Below are 22,499 nucleotides of genomic sequence, written 5' to 3' on the forward strand. Positions count from 1 at the left end.
AACATTATGAACTGAAGAATATTCATGATGCTGTTATAAAACTATTTGGCAAAGTATTAACACTTAATGAGATTTTAATGACAAATTATATTTGTACCACTGTAGTTGAGGTTAAGAAAAATATTAATGACGCTGTTATAAAACTATATGGCAGAGTATTAACACTTAATGACATTTTAATGACAAATTAAATTTGTATCACTGGTAAAAAGTGGTTGGTTATGTTGTCTTGGTAATGTCAAGTTGTCATAACAAGTTATGATGTATTGGTTAATGTCAAGTTGTCAAAATAAAGACATCTCATACAATGTCATCTCTGCATTAAAAGTGACAAAACTGAACGAATAACACTTAATGACAGTTTTCATAAACGTGCATAAAATCTCCTTCATGTTCATTACACGTGTCATGTCATGATTATGAATGTGTCATGTCAGTCTTATGAACACCCCTTCAAGTAAAGTGTTACCTAATTTTCTACATGATCAGACCATATAAACAGAAAGTGAAGTACTTACAGCGTGGACAGGGAGTGTAGCGTGTCAAAGGCTCCCGGGGACATGGAGGTGATCAGGTTATCATAGAGGGATAGCAGCCTCACAGAACTCAGACCAGTAAAACTGCTGTTATTAACACAGCTTATCTTGTTACTCCTCAACATCCTACATACAATACACAAACACACATTGTCATTTCAAAAGTGTAGGGGACACACATACTCGTACCCAAACTGTGAATAAAATTAGTCCTATATTTTGAATAGATGTGGAATGCCATGACGTTCAGTTGTGATTATTCATGTGACTTTTATAACAAGTCAATACATAGTAATAAGCATGTAATACTCACAGGGTGCGCAGACCGCCGAGGCCTTTCAGCATGCTAAAGTGGACGCTCTCTAAGCGGTTGCTGGTCAGTATGAGTTCGTTCACACCATTTGCTCCCTCAAACGTGCCCTCCTCAATATCAGTGATCTTGTTGTTGCCAAGGTTACTGCACAACACAGGTTGACATGATATTTATAGATCTTTAATAAAATGCACTTTACAAATTCTCCCATGAAGCTAAAGATGGCAATGACAGAATGGAAAAGAAAGAGAAAGCAAGAGAGAGAGAGAGAGAGAGAGAGAGAGAGAGAGAGAGAGAGAGAGAGAGAGAGAGAGAGAGAGAGAGAGAGACTTACATTTTTCGCAGCTGTGGCAGCTTTTTAAAGATTCCTGTAGCCTCCAGCACCGTAAATTCATTATTGTTCAAGCGACTGTGTGGAAAAATACACAAAAACTAATTGTCAGTTATTTGAGTAATTAATCAAATTAGTTATTATGTGCTGCTGAATGCTGTGTTTAAGTTTAGTCCTTACAAACATTGGAAAAGATGCTAAAAAACCAAAACTGAGAACATTTAAAGTGATCCTTACTAGAAATGCTCAAAAACAAGCCAAATCATGTTTTAATTTAAATTTAAAAACTGGTTCAGGGAATAGGGTATAGCAAATATCATACTGTTACTGTAGTATAAAATAGGGCTGTGGTTCGAATACAATTTCAAGAATTGATTCGATTCCGATTCTCAAGATCTTGAATCGATAATCATTATTCGATTCTATTCGATCTGATCTGATCTTCGAGATTTAGATAAGTGTTTTTGAAAAAAGCATTTTTTCCAGCTGTTACCTGAATTACAGTACTGTAGTTATGCAACATATTGTTACTATTCGTGTTTCTGGCGCTTTCAAAACAACCGCTTGCTTAACGTTACTGACCCCCATGTTCGTGTTTTTAATGTCCTTCCACCTCACGCATGCGTGAATTCAAGAATTGGTGAATCAATTTTCCAACACTCCCCTAGTATAAAACATTGTGCTTATGAAAGGTTCTTACTAAAACAGCTTTAAAAGTTTGTGTGCATTTTTGTGATGATGGCGTCTATACCATTATCATAAAAACAGATAAAAGCACCAGCCTGATGTCACGAGAATTCATACATATTTGACGAGTTGGCTAATTCGTATTAATTCATACAAAGTTAATCAAACAAAAACGTACAATTCTCGTTAAAAACAACAAGGAAACCCAACCTCTAAGCCCGCACTTAACCCCAACGTCACAGGGGTCAAGGCAAATCGTACAAAAACTTTTGAATGTGGTCGTATGAATTAATACGAATTAGCCAACTTGTAAAATATGTACAAATTCTTGTGAGATAGAGTTGAAAGCTCAGGTACATTATATACAGTATGTTTGGATATTATACATTTTGGATAAAAGAAAAATTCATATGTATAAGATGTACTTCCTGCATTTACTGTAAATTCACTGTAAAACCTGCAAAAATGCATTTAAATGATTTTTATACTGGCTTTAGAGGATTAAACAACATGGGCTTACTCAGTCGATATTAAAGAAATCAATGTTCTTTCCAATGTGTAGTATTACTGGCACTTCTTGTGTCTATTGTCCTCTTAACTCTTTACCCGCCATTGACGAGTTATCTCGCCAATTAAGAGAAAACATTTGCATAAAAAATGTGTTCCTGATGAATTTTTATGTTAATCTGCAATACTGCGATTATCTACTTACCCAATTTTAAAAAAAAACTGAAGCCAAAACGTAATTTACTAATTTTAAACTCTGTGTATGTTTTGATAATCGTTCTGAATCTGATCTTAATAAAATTCCTTCCCAAAAATGCAATTATTTCAGCTTTTAGCTAAAAAAAATATTTTTAAAGAAAAATACCTATATTTAAGAGTTTATAAGCAGAGAAAAAAATATAAATAGTTTGGTTTGTTTGTTTGTTTGAAAGCAGAGAGTCTGTTCTTTCATTTGATATATTTGTGTATTTATTTTTAGAAGAAAATTGTCCTGAAAGGCATTTTGTGAAACTTTCGTGAAAATCACAAAAAATGTTGGCAGCAACTTTTCAAAAAATGGCTGGTGGGGAATGAGTTGTTGTATTTCTCAACTGTGAACTGCTTTAGATAAAAGCATCTGCTAAATGCATAAATGTAAAGCAAATACTACATAATGACTTAGATGAAGAAAATAAACATTTCTGTTTTCATAGACTGGGTCACAAATTCAACTTTTGAATGTAACGCACTCACAGTTCTGCTGTATACTGAGGTATGTGATCTGGGATCTTAGTGAGTTTTTGTCCAGAACAGTCTACTGTGGTTCCTTCACAGCGACATTTCTCTGGGCAGGCCAGGTCAGCGAAACAATCCCCACCGAGTTTAGACCGGTAGTCTTCCACACCTATACACATGACCACACACACACAAAACATTTCCCATCAGACAATAATAAAGAGAGATTGTATGAAACAAACAAATCGCACAAAGCATGAGAAAGAGAAAGAGAGACTTAATGGGGTCTAGGCAAAAAGGTACAGTGCTAAAGGTTAAGGATCACTGGGCATGAAACATTAAAGGTTAATTGTGCTAGACCAGAGGAAACTCAGTTATCACCATGGCAACATGCTATCAGCATCATCATCATAACTATATCAACACGTAAAGCCATGCTGATATACTAGCCATGACTTTTGAGTGTTGTGCACACGCACAAACACACATTTACATGTAGACAAACACATGACATACATACTCTTAACTGCACATTCATACAATCAAACAAAGACAAAACACACACACATATGTTGTCTCTTGTTGCTTGCCATGCTGTAGATGCTGCAAGACCTTCCATGGTGCTTGACAGAACCATGTATTAGTCCGAGTCTGCAACCACATGGTTAGATCAAGCACAAAGGAAAACCCCGCTGAATTTCCTCCACAAGACACAGAGAAAGAGAGGGAGAGAGAGAGAGAGACACTAAAGGTTAAATGATGAGTTTCTACTTAATTTAGGTGGAATAAACCAATAGGAACAGATGTGGAACACCAAGAGTGAGAGAGAGAGAAGGAGAGAGACAGAGAGAGAGGTATGAATTTTGCAGCTGTTATAAACACATAAACCAGCTGTTACACCCTATTACCCACACACATACAGTACAGTACACACATAGTGTATTTCACATAGATTTGGGTTGCTGGTTTGTGATTCACTGGGGTTGAGGGGCTTGCTGGGTGGCATCTCACTAATTTGGGTAGAGGGGGTCTTCGCTGTGATATCGTTTACTTACACTTATTGATATGATGAATCCCTGAGTGTGTGTGCGAGAAAGGAAGAGAGAGAATGAGTATGTCACACTCGCACACATGTGCGCATTGCCGGACACCTGTGTGTCAGACCCATGCCAGCAGGTGCAAAATGTGAGCATGCACACAGCAATCCACTGCAGGAACAGCAGATTAACATTTGCATTGTGCGTTTGATCACCTAACATTTATTCAACATAAAAACATTTTGGTTATTCACATGACACGTGCTCTCCGTAACGTTTAAAATGGTGCTGTTATCTGCAATCAAAATCTCAACACATCTCACTTGTGTACTTCAGGCAGGGTGTTCATCCAGCATACCATGTTTGCATGTGTGATTGTGTCCAAAAGCTTTAGTGAAGTACGCATACAAGCAAAATGTCTAGTAGTCGGACATACCTGGTATAAAGTATTGCTCTTTAGCTATACAAAGAGAGATGAACAAAACTGAGAGGAGGACCGTGTATGTGTGTTTTTGGATCAATAAATGAATATGAAAATTTATCATCTCGCACATTTATAACCCAGAAAAGATTGATACTCATCTGAAAGACAGGTCACTAATATTGCAGACACATATTTGCATTGAAATTTGTAAATTGTCTAGTAAAGAGTAGATAACTCATGCAGAGATCCCTTATATTGTATATGTTTACCTGTTAACTCTTTCACCGCCATTGACGAGATATCTCGTCAATTAAGAGAAAACGCTTCCCCGCCAATGACGAGATTTTCCGTCTTTCCGCAATACCGCTAATACCTTCCGCAACTTTTTAAACTCGGAAGTATTGCCCTATGGCAAGCGGCTGCATGTCCGTGTCTGTTTTAAAGATCGCTCTGAATGGGATCTCTATGAAAAAATGTTTCCGTCACAAAAATGGAATTATCTCTGCTTTTTGCTCAAAATGTGGTGTTTTTACAGAAACCTACCCACATATTCAAAAGCTGATTGCAAAAGAACCACTGAAGGTAGGATGAAACGTTTTTTTTTTTTGTTTGAAAGCAGAGGGTCTGTTCTTTCATTTGGTATATTGTATGTTTATATATTTAAAGAAGAACATTTTCTGGAAGGCATTAAACTTTGGTGAAAATCATGAAAAACGCTGGCACTAGCTGGCAACTTTTTTAAAAAACGCTGGCGGTGAAAGGGTTAAACTAAAAGCTGACTAAGATGTTTAATTCCCTCCACAGACACACATTCCATTGACAAGCTTGAAGTGTACTACTGAGAACAGAGGAGGGTCAAATGAGATATTATGTCTCATTTGTCTCATTCAACACATTTAGAGCTTAACTAGTAATGCATGCATGTTTATTTACCTGAACAGCGGAACTTTTTACTCTTGATCTGACCGATGCGTTTGTTGGCAAGGCGACGGGGACTTGTGCATCGGGCACCACTGGTCTCAATCGGGTTGTCTTGCAGATAGTCAGCAAGCCACTTCAGATGGCAATCACACATAAAGGGGTTCTGGGCAAGGTGACTGACAAAGAAATTTAAATATGGTTCTTTATTAGAAACATATAGGAATGAATGTAGTATTAATGGGGTTGCGTGTTGTTTAAAAACAAAATATTTTTAAACGTTTACTCCTGACTTACTGACCAGCTTAAAATATGACATTGTGCCATTGACCACATATTGGCATTGTAATCTACAGTACTGTGCAAAAGTCTTAGGCCACTATGCCACCATTACATTTGTTGTTTTTGCAATGGTATAGTGATCATATGTAATTGTTTCTCATTCTCTTTATTATAATACAACCAGAAAATACAGGAAATTTGTATGTAGAATTAAAAACAGTATAAAAGTATAAGCTAAAGTGTCAAGTATTTAGGATAAACTCCCCTTCCACTCGAGTAATATCACGCAACTGCAGAATCTCTTCACTCCTAACTGGCACTGTCCCTTGAGTGGGACATCTGACTTTACTTCAATATTTTGCATGTAAATTTTTATCTATCACGACAAACTATGTATCATTGGAAAGGTCTAAGCCTCTAGAATACATAATTCAACAGTGTTTTATCAAATAAATTATGCAGGGAGAGTAATTGATTCATTTATGAAAAGTGTGTACCTCAAAACATTTATATAATGCAATATGTCAATGTTCCGCCAATGGGACTCCTACATTTGCTTCAGTGTTTTGCATGTGTATTCTTATCAAATCATGACAAACTATATATTGTTTGAAAGCTCTAAGAGTGTAGTTTTCATTTAGCATCACCATTTTGGTAAAGGAATGACTTTTCTAAAATTCCACAGGTCCACAAATGTTACCTCTATATAGTAACACTAATAACCCCTCCTAAACCTAAAACAGTAATTATTACTAATTCATAACTCTATATCCTATTATAAATCTTCAAAAATTTTGACAAACTATGTGTCATTCAAAAGCTCTAAAAAAGTGCTTGTATTAATAATAATGCAGTGACAGTAATTTATTAATTTGTGACAAGAGTATGCAGCAAATCGTTGACACCTAGTGGCCATTGTTGGTAAAACCACTAAAAGTGTGACACAAACCTCATTTATGGTGATTTTAACTTGAAATTTGGATTACAACTACTTAAGACGTGGCTTCATGTTTACATTATTACTTTTGTGAAACATTTACATTTTTATAATTTTAAGGGGTTAAACCTACATAAAAAAACTTCAGTCTTCTCAAAAAGCTCAAGATGAGTTTTTATGCCAAAAGAGGTCACAGTAAATTCTGACTGATGCCCGAAGAAGACATTAAGTTCTGAAAATTGTTTGTAATTTTGTGTACATATTTCATGTATGTTCTGTTTGTATCTTGATATAAAGAATGAAAATAAATATGGATAGACATTAAAACGTTGCTAAAACAAGAATGCTGGTGATTTTTTTACAGGACTGTATATCAAGGTTACTGAACTTTGTAAAGCACAGGGGCCACAAATTAGGATCCCTTTAACCACAATGGCCACCATCATTTTTATATCATGGTAACATTATCACTTTAGTAATTTCCGCTGGAAGCGTCTCTATTTTATTTCTTATAGGTCTTGATTTAATTTCTTTTTGTATCATTTATCTTTTTCCTTTGAGAAACTTACAGTGTTTGGATGGCTCGAAGAGAAGAAAATGTTCCCTTTGCGATGGTCTGGAGTTTGTTGTCATAAAGTGAGAGAAGATTCAGATTCTGCAGGTCTTGAAAAGAATCCACACGCAAACAGTTGATTTTGTTTGCATTTAGCAACCTATAGGGACAAACAATCAGACATGACTTATATACAAATCTTTGGGTAAACAGTCAAATCTATGCATGCGCTTTAAATTGAGACAATATAAATATCATCTGTAAATGGATTAACATCTGAAAACAAACAAATGAGCAAGGCTTTAAAATACGTTTTTCCTGTGGACTCATTTACAGCGCCTTATGGGAAAACACATTTCTGGGTTATTTCAGAATCTTTCATTTACAAAACAGCTTTTACATAAACAAAATTTATGCTCCACATCTTTAATACAGTGATAAAACTGTTTGTGTCTGTGTGTATGTTAGAAATATAGTCACTGAGTTGAAACGGACATTAGGGGTTTCCTTACTGTTAAAATAGCTCATAAATTGGTCAAATTATGTTTACTTATGTCAACACATGTGTGTGTATATGTGAGAGCTATGTTGAAATGTTGGAGTTTGGTTAGGCCTCAGGAAATATCATTAACCTGGTATGAAAACAAAAAAAATATATGTATAGACGGTTTCAGCAGTAACAACATAAACAAACGGCTTTCGTGGAACACACATAACTTGATCCTTGTCTTTAGTCAGACCATTAAACAAACAGAAACCGGAAGTAAAGTTCCGACCAGATGCGTAACCGCGACAACGGATGTGTGGCCGATGAAATATATATAAGGTGGCTTTAATGAAATCTAAAAAAACAAGCTTAAAGTCAATTTTTTGAATTACAGTTTTCTAAATAAAATCATCATATAATGTCAAAACATTCAGAAGAAAATAACATTTATATCTTCAGTACTGATATAGTGTTAAATAAAGCCATGTCAAAGTTTTAAATCAATCATTGATGCTCTTAATCTTATAATTAGATTATAAGACTTATATATAAGACTTATTATAAGACAGGGTTGACAGGTGACTTCCACATTAGTTACTTCTAGTTGTTAGTTCTTATCTCTAAAATCTGTAATTCATGACTCTATATGACCTTCAATAAACATCTCTGTTCACTCTGACATGGACTGCATGCATGTGCATGTGTTATTACTCTTTACTTAAACCCCTATAAATACTTGGATTACCATGCATTTCCTAAACACAATCCTAGCTCCCCCCCACACACAGCAGATGTGTACGTGTGTGAGTTTGTGTGCACCTGTGCTGTCTGTCAGCAGGAGAACTAGCAAAGCTTACTGTCCTCTCCAAACAGTGCACACACAAACACACACAGCTCCCTACGGTCCCTTCAAGCCTAAAATCGTAAAATGTACATTACTCACAGTAGCTGCAATGAGAAGAGTCCATCAAAAAGGCCTTTGGGAAGTTCAGTGATTTTATTCCCATATAAAACCCTGAAAGGCAGAGGCACAAAGGAATATTTAATAATAGCAAAGATTAAAGACGTTCATTACCCACCCACAAACACAACCATTAATCAGAAATGGTTCCTCAAGCAAAAGTGCACCACCTGAAATTATTCCAGGACAATCAATGACAAATCATATTTAAAGCTAAATGTAAAACCAAAAAGAATGCAAACAATAATCTTCTTTTGACAAATACAATGCATCTATTACAGATCATATTCATAACATTTTCCTAATAGTCCATTACCCTATGCAAGCAAAGGATGTTACTAGATAAAAAAGGGTGAGGATTATTAGGAAATACGTGAGTAATCTGAAAGGGTCAGGCGGGCTAAAACATTTCTTGGCATTTTTACATTAAAATGAATAATTGGTTTGTGCATTTGGCCATATGGTAATATGCTACATTCAAACAGGCCCACACGAAAGCATCTGCACGCGTAGAGCTCCACAATAAGCTCAGGAGATTTCCCAAAAAAACTGGAAACAAATTTCTACACATTTTGTGTGTAATAATTTTTGGCTGATACGATGATGCTTTCAGCACCAATTAAGCATGCACGACTCCCAGCTCTCTTTTAACAGATTTTATCATGTTTAAATACATTCGAGGGCAGTATATGAGATATTTCCTTGCTGTGATGTCATATCAGGACTTGTATGTCTTTGGCCGTGCTACACTTGAATTGGACGAGGTTGTATTTTTTCAGGAGGAGAGATTTTAAATGGCTGGCTGGTGTTCCTAAGAGGCCGGTCCGGAGGGACTGACAAAGAGAGGGAACTGTTCCGCCCACTAGGTTCTGGCTCATTGGATCCCGGTTAGTAAAGTAAACCAAAGAAAATACAGAGACCGGGGGAGCAGGACACGGACACATACTGTACACCCCCCACCAAGCAGACGCACAGTAAAAATGTCAGGCCAATACAAACAGTTGTATGTGTTCAAGTCAGGGCTTTATTTTAACATGTATCATTTTTAAACATGTAGCCATATCTAAACATTCTTTAAAGGTGTAATATTGAAATGATGACCGTCTTATATGTTTGAATGGACAGGCTGGGTTGAGTCAGATCGTGTCCTGTTCTTTAAGAGCTTGAATGAGTCAGATCATTAATAATTAAAAGAAAGATGGAAGCTTAATATAACTCTTACATCCTCTTCTCACGCACACACACACATATGCAGTAGGCCTATATAAATATATATATATATATATATATATATATACTCACAGAGAATTCAGAGATCTGAGACCTTGAAAGGAATCCGACGCCACTTCAGTTATTTGATTATTACTCAAATCTCTGGAAAAAAAGGCAGAAAATGAGAGGGAGGTGAGGTATGAGTGTGTTTTTGTACGATTGTGTGTGCTCGTGCGCTCACATGGACACACACTCACATTCTCCGCAGTCGCTTGTAAGGTGAGAACGCTCCTGGTGGGATTATCTTGATGGAATTCTGCTCCAGTCGGCTGTGAACGGACAAAGAATAAATCGGCAAATGAATGGAACGTATAATCCAAATTACAGAAAGGTGAGGGAATTATAAATTATAGGCAATGACAGTGCCATTGAGATGTTTTTTGAAGAGGTGAAGTTTGGGAGAAAACTGAAGGGAGTTTTGAATGCTCATGTTTGGAGATCTTGGAAAAAAAATAATGCAAAGATATTGGACAAATGAATGTGACAGGTAGAATTAGAAGTTTAATGTAAATATTTAGTATTTTATTTATTTTTAAAAGCTGTGTATGTTTGCTGTAGTTGTATTTTGAGCCAGTGCCAGGTTCTGTTGTGTTTATCGCCAGTCGTTGTTCAATCTGGTACAAATCTCTGTTCTGGGAAAAATTTAATTATCAACTTAAAATTGCTGTAAACAAACACACGCAGACACAATGACTAAACAATGAAACCTGAAGTGTGTGCTTTCTGTGCCCAATACTCTTAAAAAGTAAGGTTATAAAAAGGTTCCTAAAGCACTGGCCTAAAAACCATTTGTGGCTCTCCAAAGAACCAACAATGAAAACTTTAGGAACCATAAATAGGTTTAACTCCATCTGAAATTGGTCTATCAAACAAAAAATGTCATGCCATTGGTTGACACAATGTTACTTTGTTAGGCAAAAATACACAATGTTTTCGATATCCCACTACATAAACCATAGTTTTAATATTTAAACATCTGTTGTTTTTTCCATCAGTCAATGCAACAATAATAAATCAAGAAGCATAAGTATTACTCATTCAGTACTATAGTAATCAACAAAGACCATTGCTTATTATAACTAACATCTCTCTTCTCCGTGTCTCTTACACTCTTGCTCTCTCTCTCCGTCTCTTCGCTCTGACAGTAAATATGTCATAAATCAGATAAGCTTTCCGAAGTTGACATAGCATGAAAATCAGGCCCCCACATAGGTGGATGAACACACACATACACACACATTTCATTCAACCAGAGCCAAATGAAATAATCCGACTCATCTGCCAAAGCCCTGCACGCAGCCATCAGAGGAAGAAAAATGAAAGGATGACAGATGGAGAAAAGACAGAAGAGAAAAGACAGACAATGACCCTGGCACAGAGACATAACAGTTAAAAGATCTGGCGTCTCAATCCGGGCTCCGTTGGCAGAGCGTTGGCCCTCAGATGAGATGCCATTGATAAAATAAATCCATTTCCACGCTGAATTAATGTGCGTGACTTCAGCATGACCTCCATAGTTAAAATATTTGATACAGATACAACCCAGCACTCAACACCAAACCAACACCATCCTAACCGACTCTGTTTGTATGTGAATCTAAAAGATGATGAATAGACATTGGAGTCTTATCATTCCTCACTAGTATTCTGGATGCTGGTTTCTTTACTATATTTTACTCTAGCTTAACCAGCTGGACTCCCTTGGTTAACCAACCACTTTTCATTTACTTTTTTCTGTTAACCACCATTGATAAACTGGTCCACCCACTCTCAGAAAAACAAGAGCTGTCACTTTGGTGGTACCCTTTAAAAAGTACACATTTGTACCTAAAGAGTGCATAGTAGTACCTAAAAGGTGCACATTGGTACCAAATGTATTCGTATTTGTACTTAAATGGTACCTAAGTGTAACATCCCAGGTTTTTTTGGGGGGCCTGACATTTGGATTAATCTATATAGTGATTATATACAGTATAAAATATAATTGTGTCGTAGTACTTATGTATAATTAAGATTTAAAGTTTATTGTATGCCTGCATTTTACTTACATCTCAGTGATGGTCTCCGGCAGGCTGGTGGGTATCTCGGTCAGTCCTTTCCCCCGGCAGTCCACTATGTTATTACTGCAGGTGCACAGTTCAGGACACTGCAATACACTACAGGACGAGTGAGACTGGGGTCCTAAAACACACACGCAGACAAAAATTACATGAGGTCTGGAATAATATGCTATGCAATAAAAACACGTTTTTAAAAAGAGAAGTTGGTTTGCATAGTGCAATATAAAAACAAAATCCAATTTAAAGTAAAGAAACTTTTCGCCTGCGTTTTTTCTGCACAAATAACTTTTGTGCCTCCATTGAAGTCTTTATAGCATGATAAAAGAAACATAAAAAGGACAGAATATAAAAGATTCAACAACAAAACAGCTAAATTATGCATTTATTCTCTCTTACACACACACAAGCCTTTATCTCCTATAAACAAACCGCATAAATTGACTCACCTGTACAGATAAACTCTTTCTTCTGAACCTCTGCAATATTGTGGCCCCTCAGTGGGGGCGGGGCCATGCACTGTGTGTAGAGGCCAAGGCGGGGCCTCTGTCTTAGCCAATCAGAAAGCCAAGCCACATGACAATCACATAGCAGATTATTAGAATGCAGGCGACTGAGAAATGAAAAAGAGAGAGAGAGAGAAATAGGCATTTAAAGGACCACTACTGTAGCAGTCGATGCAGAGACGTCAATAAAACCTGTGTTTGTGTGCAAGAGTATGTGTGTGTTATTGATTTTGCATCAGAATTTCATGTTTATTAATTAATGTCCTGTACTCGCCGACATCGCAGTTAACCAGCAAAGGAACACACACACACACTTTTCTCTGTATTTTTTGTGGCCAGCTCCTTTAGGATTGACTTTTGGTTCCCTCTTTCCAACCCAGTCTCACCCCATGGCGTCAATATTTGACGACACTTGACCATGCGTCAATATGTTGACGCGGAGGGTATACCTTTCGCGTCATTTTTTGACGAACTGGGGACTTCAATACTATTACGTCCGTTGCATACTCTTTCCTATTTTCTTACAATTTTCGCGTCGGTTTAGGGTTAGATTTGCATAATGACATCCCTACCCAAACCTAACTCTAACCCCAACGCCAGGTGACAACTGTTTAATTTCGCGTACCTAACTCTAACCCCAATGCCAGGTGACAACTGTTTAATTTCGCGTACACTGTTTAATTTCGCGTAATCTAACCCTAAACCGACGCGAAAATGGTAAAAAAAATAGGAAAGAGTATGCAACGGACGTAATAGTATTGAAGTCCCCAGTTCGTCAAAAAATGATGCGAAAGGTATACCCTCCGCGTCAACATATTGACGCATGGTCAAGTGTCGTCAAATATTGACGCCATGGGGTGAGACTGTGTTACTCTTTCCTATACAAAATGATTGCCACAAAACTGAATGTCTTATCTTTTTAAAACACTGTGATATTGCATACAATGACACATAACTAAAGCGAACACTAAAGCACCTGACACTGATTGCTTGTTACTTCTCTCCATCTTATGTTTTCATTCACATGCTCTATTGTAGACATTTCATTAACAAGGGCCAGAATATTGATATGGCAATTAGCCACTTTAGTTCATCACGTAAATGGGATTAAGTCATGATCACACACAAAGGACTCTAATCTACCAAATGTATGCTAATGTAACATACATATTAATGCGGTTATTATACGCTGTTACCCCATAATGACACTTATTAAGGGCCAGGGCGATAATTACTGAATAAGATGCCAACGACAGTCTGAAGGACTAGTTTAATGAAAATTCTGCGTGTATGTGTGGTGTGTGAGGAGATGAGGTACTCACAATGTCCTGAGCTTGGGCATGTGGTTAAAACTAGCCACTGACAGACGAGAGATATTGTTGTTGTTCAGTGTGCTATGAAACAGAGAAAAAACAACACTTTTCATATTTCAGGAAGCAATAATGAGACTTTTATCCCCAAGCCAGTATGCATTTCTTCAGAAGAATGGCCAAGCTGTGAGCATATGCACGCAATGAAAATAAATAGTATACATTATTGTCCCTAATGCTAATAATAGTAAAAACACAATCAAAGTGAAAGTCATTCCTGGTTGGAACAACATGAGAGCAAATCAATTTAGAAAATCTTTATATTATGTAAATGTTTATATTACATTAGATTGCAGTATATCTGCGTGTCTGCATATATGCCTGAGATTATGCGCGGGGATCCACTTTGTTGATGCACATCTGCTATTTGATACAGAGATTTTGTCTCCTAAATCCCCTTCTGTCCATATGTGACAAAGCATCAAAGTAATATATCATAATACAATAATCTAGCATCATTATATTTATCAGCATCTATTCCATTCTTTATAACAGGATTACTGAACTAATCCTACTTATGTACTGTATGTGCACTTTATACAATCATTTAGCACATACTGCGGCCATGATCTTATTGACAGCCAAACACAAAGTATACACTAAGTAGACAAAGAAGTCTGAGAAATCCATACTACAACATCATTAATATACAATAATAAATGATTTCCTGTAGTTCAATTGGTAGAGTCTTTTGTTTGCAACACAAAGGTCAGGGGTTTGATCCGAGATCACATATACTGATATTTTTGAGATAAAAGCGTCTGCCAAATAGATTTATTTACTTCTATTCTGCGTTGTTGCAAAGCCGTTTTAGAAAAAAATACAAGCAGTCGACAAAACAGAATCTTATGAAATATATAGAATAAATAGTATAACTCCCATAACTGCAGTGGTATAATGTTTTTAATATGATCTGTAAGTTTGTTATATCAATTTCTTCTTAAAACAAGTTTCTGAAAAATCCCCCAAAACCAACATGGCCCGTCTTTGACCCCACGTCAAACAAGATCTCCGCAGTGGGCTTAATTCAAAAGAACACAATCACGCTCACACACATACACGGTGCACTTACAGTACTTCTAAGTCCCGCATGGCTCTGAACGCTCCGTCTTCAATGCAGGAAATCTGATTAAAGTCCAACTGCCTGAGAGAGAAAGGGAGACAATAATGTTTGCTTTTTGCCAATTCTTCAGGTTGCTGTTCAATGGTCATGCTACTAACTGAATAATACACTCTTAAAAACACTGCTGATCTTTTGATAAACCCTATACGGCTATGTCCTATACTTCTCTGTTCCTCCACTCATCTGCTTGTGCCGTGATCTCCAATCTCTCTCTCTCTCTCTGTCTCCTCATCTTTGTTCTTTCTTTTCCAGCATCTAGTCAATTGGTGTGCTGTGCTCTTCTTCCCAAATATCTACCTGGACTGCCCACTCCCCTATATGTCATTGTGTGTGTCTGGGCATCTCATTAAAGCCCACAATCATTAAATCATTTTGTCTATCTCTTTCTTCATTTCACACATGCATACAGAAGACTCACAGGTTTTTGATCTCAGTAGCTCCTCTGAAGGCTTTTCTGGGAATCCCCTGGATTTGATTTTCACTCAGATCGCTGCAAAGCACAGAGACGGAGAACATTAGTAATCATAGGGAGCAATGAAGATTATAGATGTGTGATATTTAGTTCCCTTTAAGAAATGTAAGGTTAAAGAGAAACGAGAGAAGACATTGTAGTAGAGGAAACCGAGGAAACATAATATACGAATACAACCGAACAATTCATCAATATCTTCCAGTGGACATCTTCTAATATTTATTTTTCTCTTTTGGGAAGATTAACAGGTAAAAGATAAGGTGTCATAGAAAAAAATAGAACAATATTAAATCGGAAGTGTGCAGTTTGTATTTTCTTCAATCCTAGCAAAGATAACATTAGTTATTTGTTAATAACACCTCTTTAGTCTCGAATAGTAAGAGCTTCAGACTAAAGGCAGAAGGTCTGGACTCCGTAGCAGCTTTTATTTGCCATGAACAAAGGAACCAATTAGAGTTTGATCATTAAAAAACATACACTCAGGTCTCCTGAAAACCTTGAGAAATCAGATGACGACTTTAAAACTCTTTAAATATTTTCAATTTCGTGTTCCTTATGGATCAGATTTACAACCAATGTCTGTACATGTGATGTCCGAGGCTAATTCCCTTAGGAGGGACACTCCACTTTTTTGAAAATAGGCTAATTTTCCAGCTCCCCTGAGTTAAACATTTGATTTTTACCGTTTTGGAATCCATTCAGCTGATCTCCAGGTTTGGCGGTACCACTTTTAGCATAGCTAAGCATAATCCATTGAATCTGATTAGCCCATTAGCATCGCGCTCAAAAATGACCAAAGAGTTTCGTATTTAAAACTTGACTGTTCTGTAGTTACATTGTGTACTAAGACCGACGGAAAATTTTTAGATGCAATTTTCTAGGCCGATATGGCTAGGAACTATACTCTCATTCCTGCATAATAATCAAGGACCTTGCTGCTGTACCATGGCTGCAGCAGGCGCAGTGATATTAGCACAAGAAAATAGTCCCCTTGGTAATTTTCAATAGCAGGGGACTATTTTCAGCAATGCGTAAAATCATTGCACCTGCAAATGCGTGATGCTAATGGTCTAATCAGATTCAATGGATTATGCTAAGCTATGCTAAAAGTGATTCCGCCAGAACCTGAGATCGGCTGAATGAATTCCAAAACTGTAAAAATCATATGTTTAACTCTAGGGGAGCTGAAAAATTTGCATATTTTCACAAAAAGCGGAGTGTCCCTTTAAAAAGGGTAAACATGGCTGTGTAGCATTTGTTTGAGCATCACGATAAACCCAACAATGCACTGGTAAATTGGCTTAAGCAATAGTGTGAGTTTAGTGTGACTTCTTGATTATCTAACCAATAACAGAATGGGTAGTTTGCGGGAAGCCTGTTGTGTGCTGCAATCATGGTGAGCCTCAATAAATGTTTCAAAATAAAGTCCCAATTTTCATGCATCAGAGCAGACACATAAACAGCCTGGTGTAAAACTTCATCTCTCTGTAAAAATGTCAACCTGATGTGCACTGTACGTGGACTGAATAGGAATTGTGTTTAATCAGCTTCATCTGCATCTGTACAAGACGCCGACGCCAGTCTGCATGTGCATTTATTAGATCAGAACACTTCTACATTACACCGCAAACATTACATTCCAGCTGTCAAGCAGATGAGAGCGAAACTTTAATGCAGACAATCAAACTATTAAATCAAACAATTAAAAACTGCATCCCAGTTCAAATAAACAGCCAATCGTAATAAAGCATCGGACCGTGTGCACCACACACAGACACACAAAGACATGGCGGGAGCCGAGACAACTAGAGAGATCTTACACACACACAATTTCTGAGGCAGTATAGAGAGGAACACCCAGGAGGGCATCAAGAGCGGAGAAAGAAACTAGAGAATAAAAAAGAGAGAGAAAGAGAGAGGGTTGAATGATGACCCCTGAGCACCTTCAGAGGAAGTGCTTAATTCTCTCTTTTCCTCTTTTCAATAAATGAACAAAAACTAACAGAGGCTTAATCCCCTGCTTTTATGTCGCTCTCCATCTTTCACTTTCAGTCATTCCTCGTCACGCTTTTATTTTCTCCTGCTGAAGGGAAAAACTTCATGAAACACAATAAAACGCTGAGATATGTCAAACTAAACGAATCGATTTTTTTACACCCTCGCTTTCCTTCTGTTACCGTTGGTCCACCTGCAGGACTTATGACCATTAATTCGCTAGCTCGTTTATATGTAATTGCAGCTGCCAAAACGCTTGGACTTTCTCAAGAGGTCACATGATCAGAATTGAAGCCCCTGTCCCATGATCAGTTCTCCATTCAGGGGGTTCCCAAAGGTTGACCTTTGCACTTATGGAGTGTGTGCATGCATGTGGGTTCCCGTGTGTGTGTGTCTCTATAGGGGGTGTATTTAATGAAGTGGCTTCCCTCATGCCAAGCAGACCCTCAAAGACAACCCTCACACACACACACCATAGGACCCTTAGAGTTCCTGAATAACCAGTTCAGCCAGCCAGACCTGTCAGTCAAATTCCTCAGCTGTCAATCATAATAGGAGACAGACACTGAGCCTCCAAAAACCAGACACTGACCATAACAGATCAACTCTATGTGTGTGTGGGCAGACAGAGATAAATTGTCTCTATTCATCTAGATGCCTGTCATTTTAATGAGTGGCAGATGACAGCACCAATCACAGAGCAGCAGGATTTAAAGAGAAAAGTGCCAGGCTAGTTACAATTAGGGATGCGCCGATACCACTTTTTTGGAATACGAGTACGAGTACGAGTACTTGCATTTCAGTACTTGCCGATACCGATACCGAGTACTTAATAAAAAACATGATTTAAATTTACAGGTAACAGCTTTAGTCATATAATTTAACAAAAAAACAAGGGACTAGTTTTCCAGTTTGTTGTAAACTCTGCCTCTTTGGACAACACAAGAGGCATTAACCCCTTACACGCCGCTCAAACAGAGACATTTCTCAGACCGTGGTATCGATCCCTGGTATCGGGGGACTTTTAACGAGTACGAGTACTTTAGAAAATGTGGTATCGAGGCCGATACCCGATACCAGTATCGGTATCGCTGCATCTCTAGTTACAATATCAAAACTCACCCTTCAAACACAACACACTTGTCTAGATGCATCCGCAGTGATGGGTTATATCTCTATCCACTAGGGGGCAGTGCAATCTTATCAGCATGACAAATAAAGGCACAATGTGATTTTGTTATGCCCATTACCTTCATACATATACCATTAAGTGTGGCTCAGAAATCTATTCACATTTTATTGGAGAGGAATTCTGTAAAATCTTGTCAGTGTTTTACTACATAATTTTTAATCAAACTGCACTATCACGTAAAAGCATGAAATTATGTGAATGCTTTGGGTACATTGAAAATGTACTGCCCATGAAAATGAATGTTAGCTTTCCTAACAGATTTGTACAAGAGCAGCTCGGTAAGTAAAGCCATAGGACTATTATGTTCGGTCCACTACTCCCCGGGACCATAAACATTTGTCCCAGGTCCAGCCCTACTGCTGGTCTTCTGAGTTGCTGTTTTACGTGGTTATTTTGTTCTCTGCACTGTGTCCAAGCAAAGCGAACCTTTTCAAGAAAACAAAATCTCTCAATAACATAAGGAGGAAGGGGGTAAACCCTTAAACTAGAATGTCTTTGCTGGACTCCTGCTGTCAGGAGTCTATATGTCAGAAAGTCAGCACACGGTGTTTAACAAGACCAGACAGGAAGAAAAGAAAGAGAGGAAAGAGAAACAGACAGAAAGGGACACAACCACATCCTTGAGTCTTAGATAGCAAACGTCAGTATGACAGACCAAAAACAAAGTTATCTAACCAACACACAAACCGTAGAGCTGGAAGTGTTTGAATTCACCTGAATGCTATCAGAAACGCCTATTTCACCCAGTTGCGATGTGTGTACAGTTAGGGGCGGTTTCCTAGTCTAGTCCTAGACTAAAATAAATGTAAGAGCTTTCCAATCTGGAAAAAAACCTTGTACTGACATATCTTAAAATACATTGATGCCCTTTGTTTTGCATCAAAATGCAGGCCAGTTATGTTTTAAGATAGGCATGTGTGTTAAACTAATTATATTTCCTAATTAAGCTAAGACCTAGTCATGGTTTAAAATAATCCCTGTCTGGGAAACAACCCCTTAAAGTTTAAGCCAGAGGTGACACTGTCTCCAGTAAATTAATTCCCTTTAATCTTTTTCTCTTCACTTTCTGATTTGCAATGCAAGTTGTTTTCAGTTGACATGTATTTTAGTCTAGAACTAGCCTTAAGGGGGTCGCACACCAGCCACGCAGATCAGCGTCGACGCGTCTGAGATATTTTATTTGCTAATTTTTAACAAATGCAGACCTTCCGCAAAGGAATACCCATTTACTTTTGGTTTTAAAGAGCAGCAATGGTCCGATTCACGATATTACATTTCCTTTGGTGTGTAAGTGTGTATTAATTCATGTTAATGATTGTGACAGAATCTTTCAAACATGGTAAGGAGCGTCACATTTCCAGCTGATGTCAGAGGTATTTAGACCAATCACAAAGTACAGATTAGCTGGCCAATCAGGGACAGTTTTGTACAAATTTTGTGCATTTCAGGAAGACTGGGAAATCTGGAGTTACAAAAATGCATGTGGAAAATAATTAGCCTGGCTCCACCCTCCTACGTGCTTCCGCTTAATTTTCATTTCGCTTCAGCAGTACGTCTGGGACTGCTCTGTAGATTTTCGTTTTCTCCTGCAAAAATCTGCAGGACCAATCAGCAAACAGATAGGGGTGGCTAAGAACAATGACGTTGAGGTCGTGCGTCAGTTTGAGTTGTAGTTCAGTAATGGCAGCGGAGAAAGACGTGAGAAAAGCTATTCGGTCTGTTGTTGCAAAACTGCCGAATATACAGAAGTTAAAGCCGGAGCAAGAACCAGGTTTGCTAAGTTTTGTTTGTCTGATTATTCTGACTTGTTGTTTCCGGACGGAATCACGTTAGCGATTGGCTTTGGCAGATCCTGAGTGACTCTGGGCAGATCCAATAGTTTTAAACTTCAACAATGGACCCTCCTTAACGGAAGTAACGCTTTGAAATGGAGCGTGGCCAGACTCTCTGTACAAATGAATGTACGAGAGTCTGGTTGGACCAGGCTAGAAAATAATGTTTTTTTAACCATAAACCGCACAAACTCATTGTATTATACCAAATAAACAAAATATTTTTTTAGCAATGAAATAGCTGATCTTTAGGATAAGACAATATGTTCAAATGTCACGTACACACTATTTTGTTTAATTATTTGTAAATATAATGTCATGTGTAAGGAATAATTGACGACCGGCCATTCAATTATTCGAGAAGAAAATGCACACCCAAAGTGGAACGCAGTTACACTGCGGAAATTGCAAGACCTTGGTCTGGTGGTTATTTTAAGACATTTGACAGGTCAGGTGTGCATTTATCGAAAAATAATGCATACCTGTGGTACATTTCTCAACCAATCAGAATAAACTATTTAACAGCCCCATGGTTTAAATGTATTTAAAAGGCATTTTTATATTTAATTTTGTGTTATATTAAACTGTACCTGTCAAAATAATTTGCAACATCCGAGTAACTGTGTGTTATTAGTATTGAGCGGTTGTTATCTGGAATAACAAACCTGCAAATATCAGGACTGACCAATCAGAAACAAGCATTCAAACGAGCAGTGTAATAAGTGTTATTATTACAGCCTTTTTATAGGAATCTACAGTATTTGGAACAGATCGTGTTCATTAAAAATATTGGCTTATATGACAATGTTCTCAGCTCCCAAAAAAATTTAGTATTCTCAACCACTTTCCACACAATTTATTCCACAAAAATCAGCGTAAATCAGCAACCCCACACTTCAGATATCACCATCAGTCGGGCCAGTGACAAACCCATTGGTTGACCGCTAATGCACACAAGCTGGATTGTGGTTGCAGCTGAAGTTTAGCTCGTTCCTATTGCTCTCCAGCAACAGCTGAGATACATATGATAAGCAACACTGAAAATGGATTAGTACTCCATGAGCGTGAATGTGTGAGTCACAGTCTCTTTCTCTCAACATCCAGTGGTGTTGGGGAGACCACCTGTCATCCATGAAAATGTCATCTGCAAACACACATACACACACATTAGCAGGTGTTAGAGGGATCTGTGGAGAAATGAGCGCTGATCATTTGCTTTCCCCTGAGAGACTCATTAGCGAGGTGTTTATGAACCGAAGGCATTCAGCACTCGTCTTGTAAGCCTGGCTCTGAGGTCACAGGCAGCCCTCCTTCACACACATGTACATACAGTACCCACACGTTTACCAACTATACTGTAGATGTATTATAGAATTCAATTGATAAATTGAATGAAATCAGGGATTGAAGATGAACTCGCAAAGCTTGAAACCCAGAGGGCTATGAGTTCAGGGTCAAGAAGGCAGCGTGTGTTTGTGTTTAGATTTGATTCTGCCAGTATGGGTGTATACAGACAACCACCAACTTTCCCACAACCACTTGTTTTCCCTCTGTCTGTCTCTCCTGGTGATTCAGTCTCTCTAACTCTCTTTCTCTATCCGTCTGTCTGTCTATGGCTCGTTCTCTCTCTTCAAGACACACAGATCAAAACAATAGAGACACTTAAAGATGAAAGACAGGAGATAACTCTGTTTCCCCTCCACTCTCTCTCGCTCTAAATATTTTCAAGATGTTTCAAGTCTCGTAGCTATTTGCCATAGATTCCTGCAGACAGAATGTGTGTGTGTGAATCAAACTGAAATATTCCTGTTCAAATAAAGACAAGGCCTCAATGTTGTCTTTCACACACCCGCAAACTTCAGTCACAACCAATGGTAACACACACAGCTGCTTGAGTCCATCTGTCCTGTCCGCACTCACTCAAACACAGATACAGACACACACACATGGTTAAGCCCACATTTCTTCAGTGGTTCACTTTAAGGATGTGTCT

The 22,499-nt window shown here is 37.8% G+C and overlaps 1 protein-coding gene across 4 annotated transcripts in view; it reads right to left on the reverse strand.

Annotated features, from left to right (window-relative positions):
• slit2 (slit homolog 2 (Drosophila)) overlaps positions 1 to 22,499 on the reverse strand; it is an 86,083-nt gene that overhangs the window by 21,363 nt on the left and 42,221 nt on the right. For 2 of the 4 annotated variants that reach the window (XM_065254707.2, XM_065254705.2), the window contains exons 5-19: positions 15,434 to 15,505; positions 14,965 to 15,036; positions 13,845 to 13,916; positions 12,466 to 12,629; positions 12,008 to 12,140; positions 10,157 to 10,228; positions 9,990 to 10,061; positions 8,670 to 8,741; positions 7,256 to 7,399; positions 5,483 to 5,646; positions 4,562 to 4,585; positions 3,107 to 3,257; positions 1,184 to 1,258; positions 850 to 993; positions 519 to 662 (exon numbers count right to left, since the gene is read on the reverse strand). In XM_065254707.2, the coding sequence (XP_065110779.1) occupies positions 519 to 662; positions 850 to 993; positions 1,184 to 1,258; positions 3,107 to 3,257; positions 4,562 to 4,585; positions 5,483 to 5,646; positions 7,256 to 7,399; positions 8,670 to 8,741; positions 9,990 to 10,061; positions 10,157 to 10,228; positions 12,008 to 12,140; positions 12,466 to 12,629; positions 13,845 to 13,916; positions 14,965 to 15,036; positions 15,434 to 15,505 (1,575 nt within the window). The remainder of the gene's footprint in view (positions 1 to 518; positions 663 to 849; positions 994 to 1,183; positions 1,259 to 3,106; positions 3,258 to 4,561; positions 4,586 to 5,482; positions 5,647 to 7,255; positions 7,400 to 8,669; positions 8,742 to 9,989; positions 10,062 to 10,156; positions 10,229 to 12,007; positions 12,141 to 12,465; positions 12,630 to 13,844; positions 13,917 to 14,964; positions 15,037 to 15,433; positions 15,506 to 22,499) is intronic. The other 2 variants (XM_065254706.2, XM_065254708.2) reach the window with 1 other exon arrangement.

Source organism: Paramisgurnus dabryanus, chromosome 4 (assembly GCF_030506205.2).
Source record: "Paramisgurnus dabryanus chromosome 4, PD_genome_1.1, whole genome shotgun sequence".
Lineage (NCBI taxonomy): Eukaryota > Metazoa > Chordata > Actinopteri > Cypriniformes > Cobitidae > Paramisgurnus > Paramisgurnus dabryanus.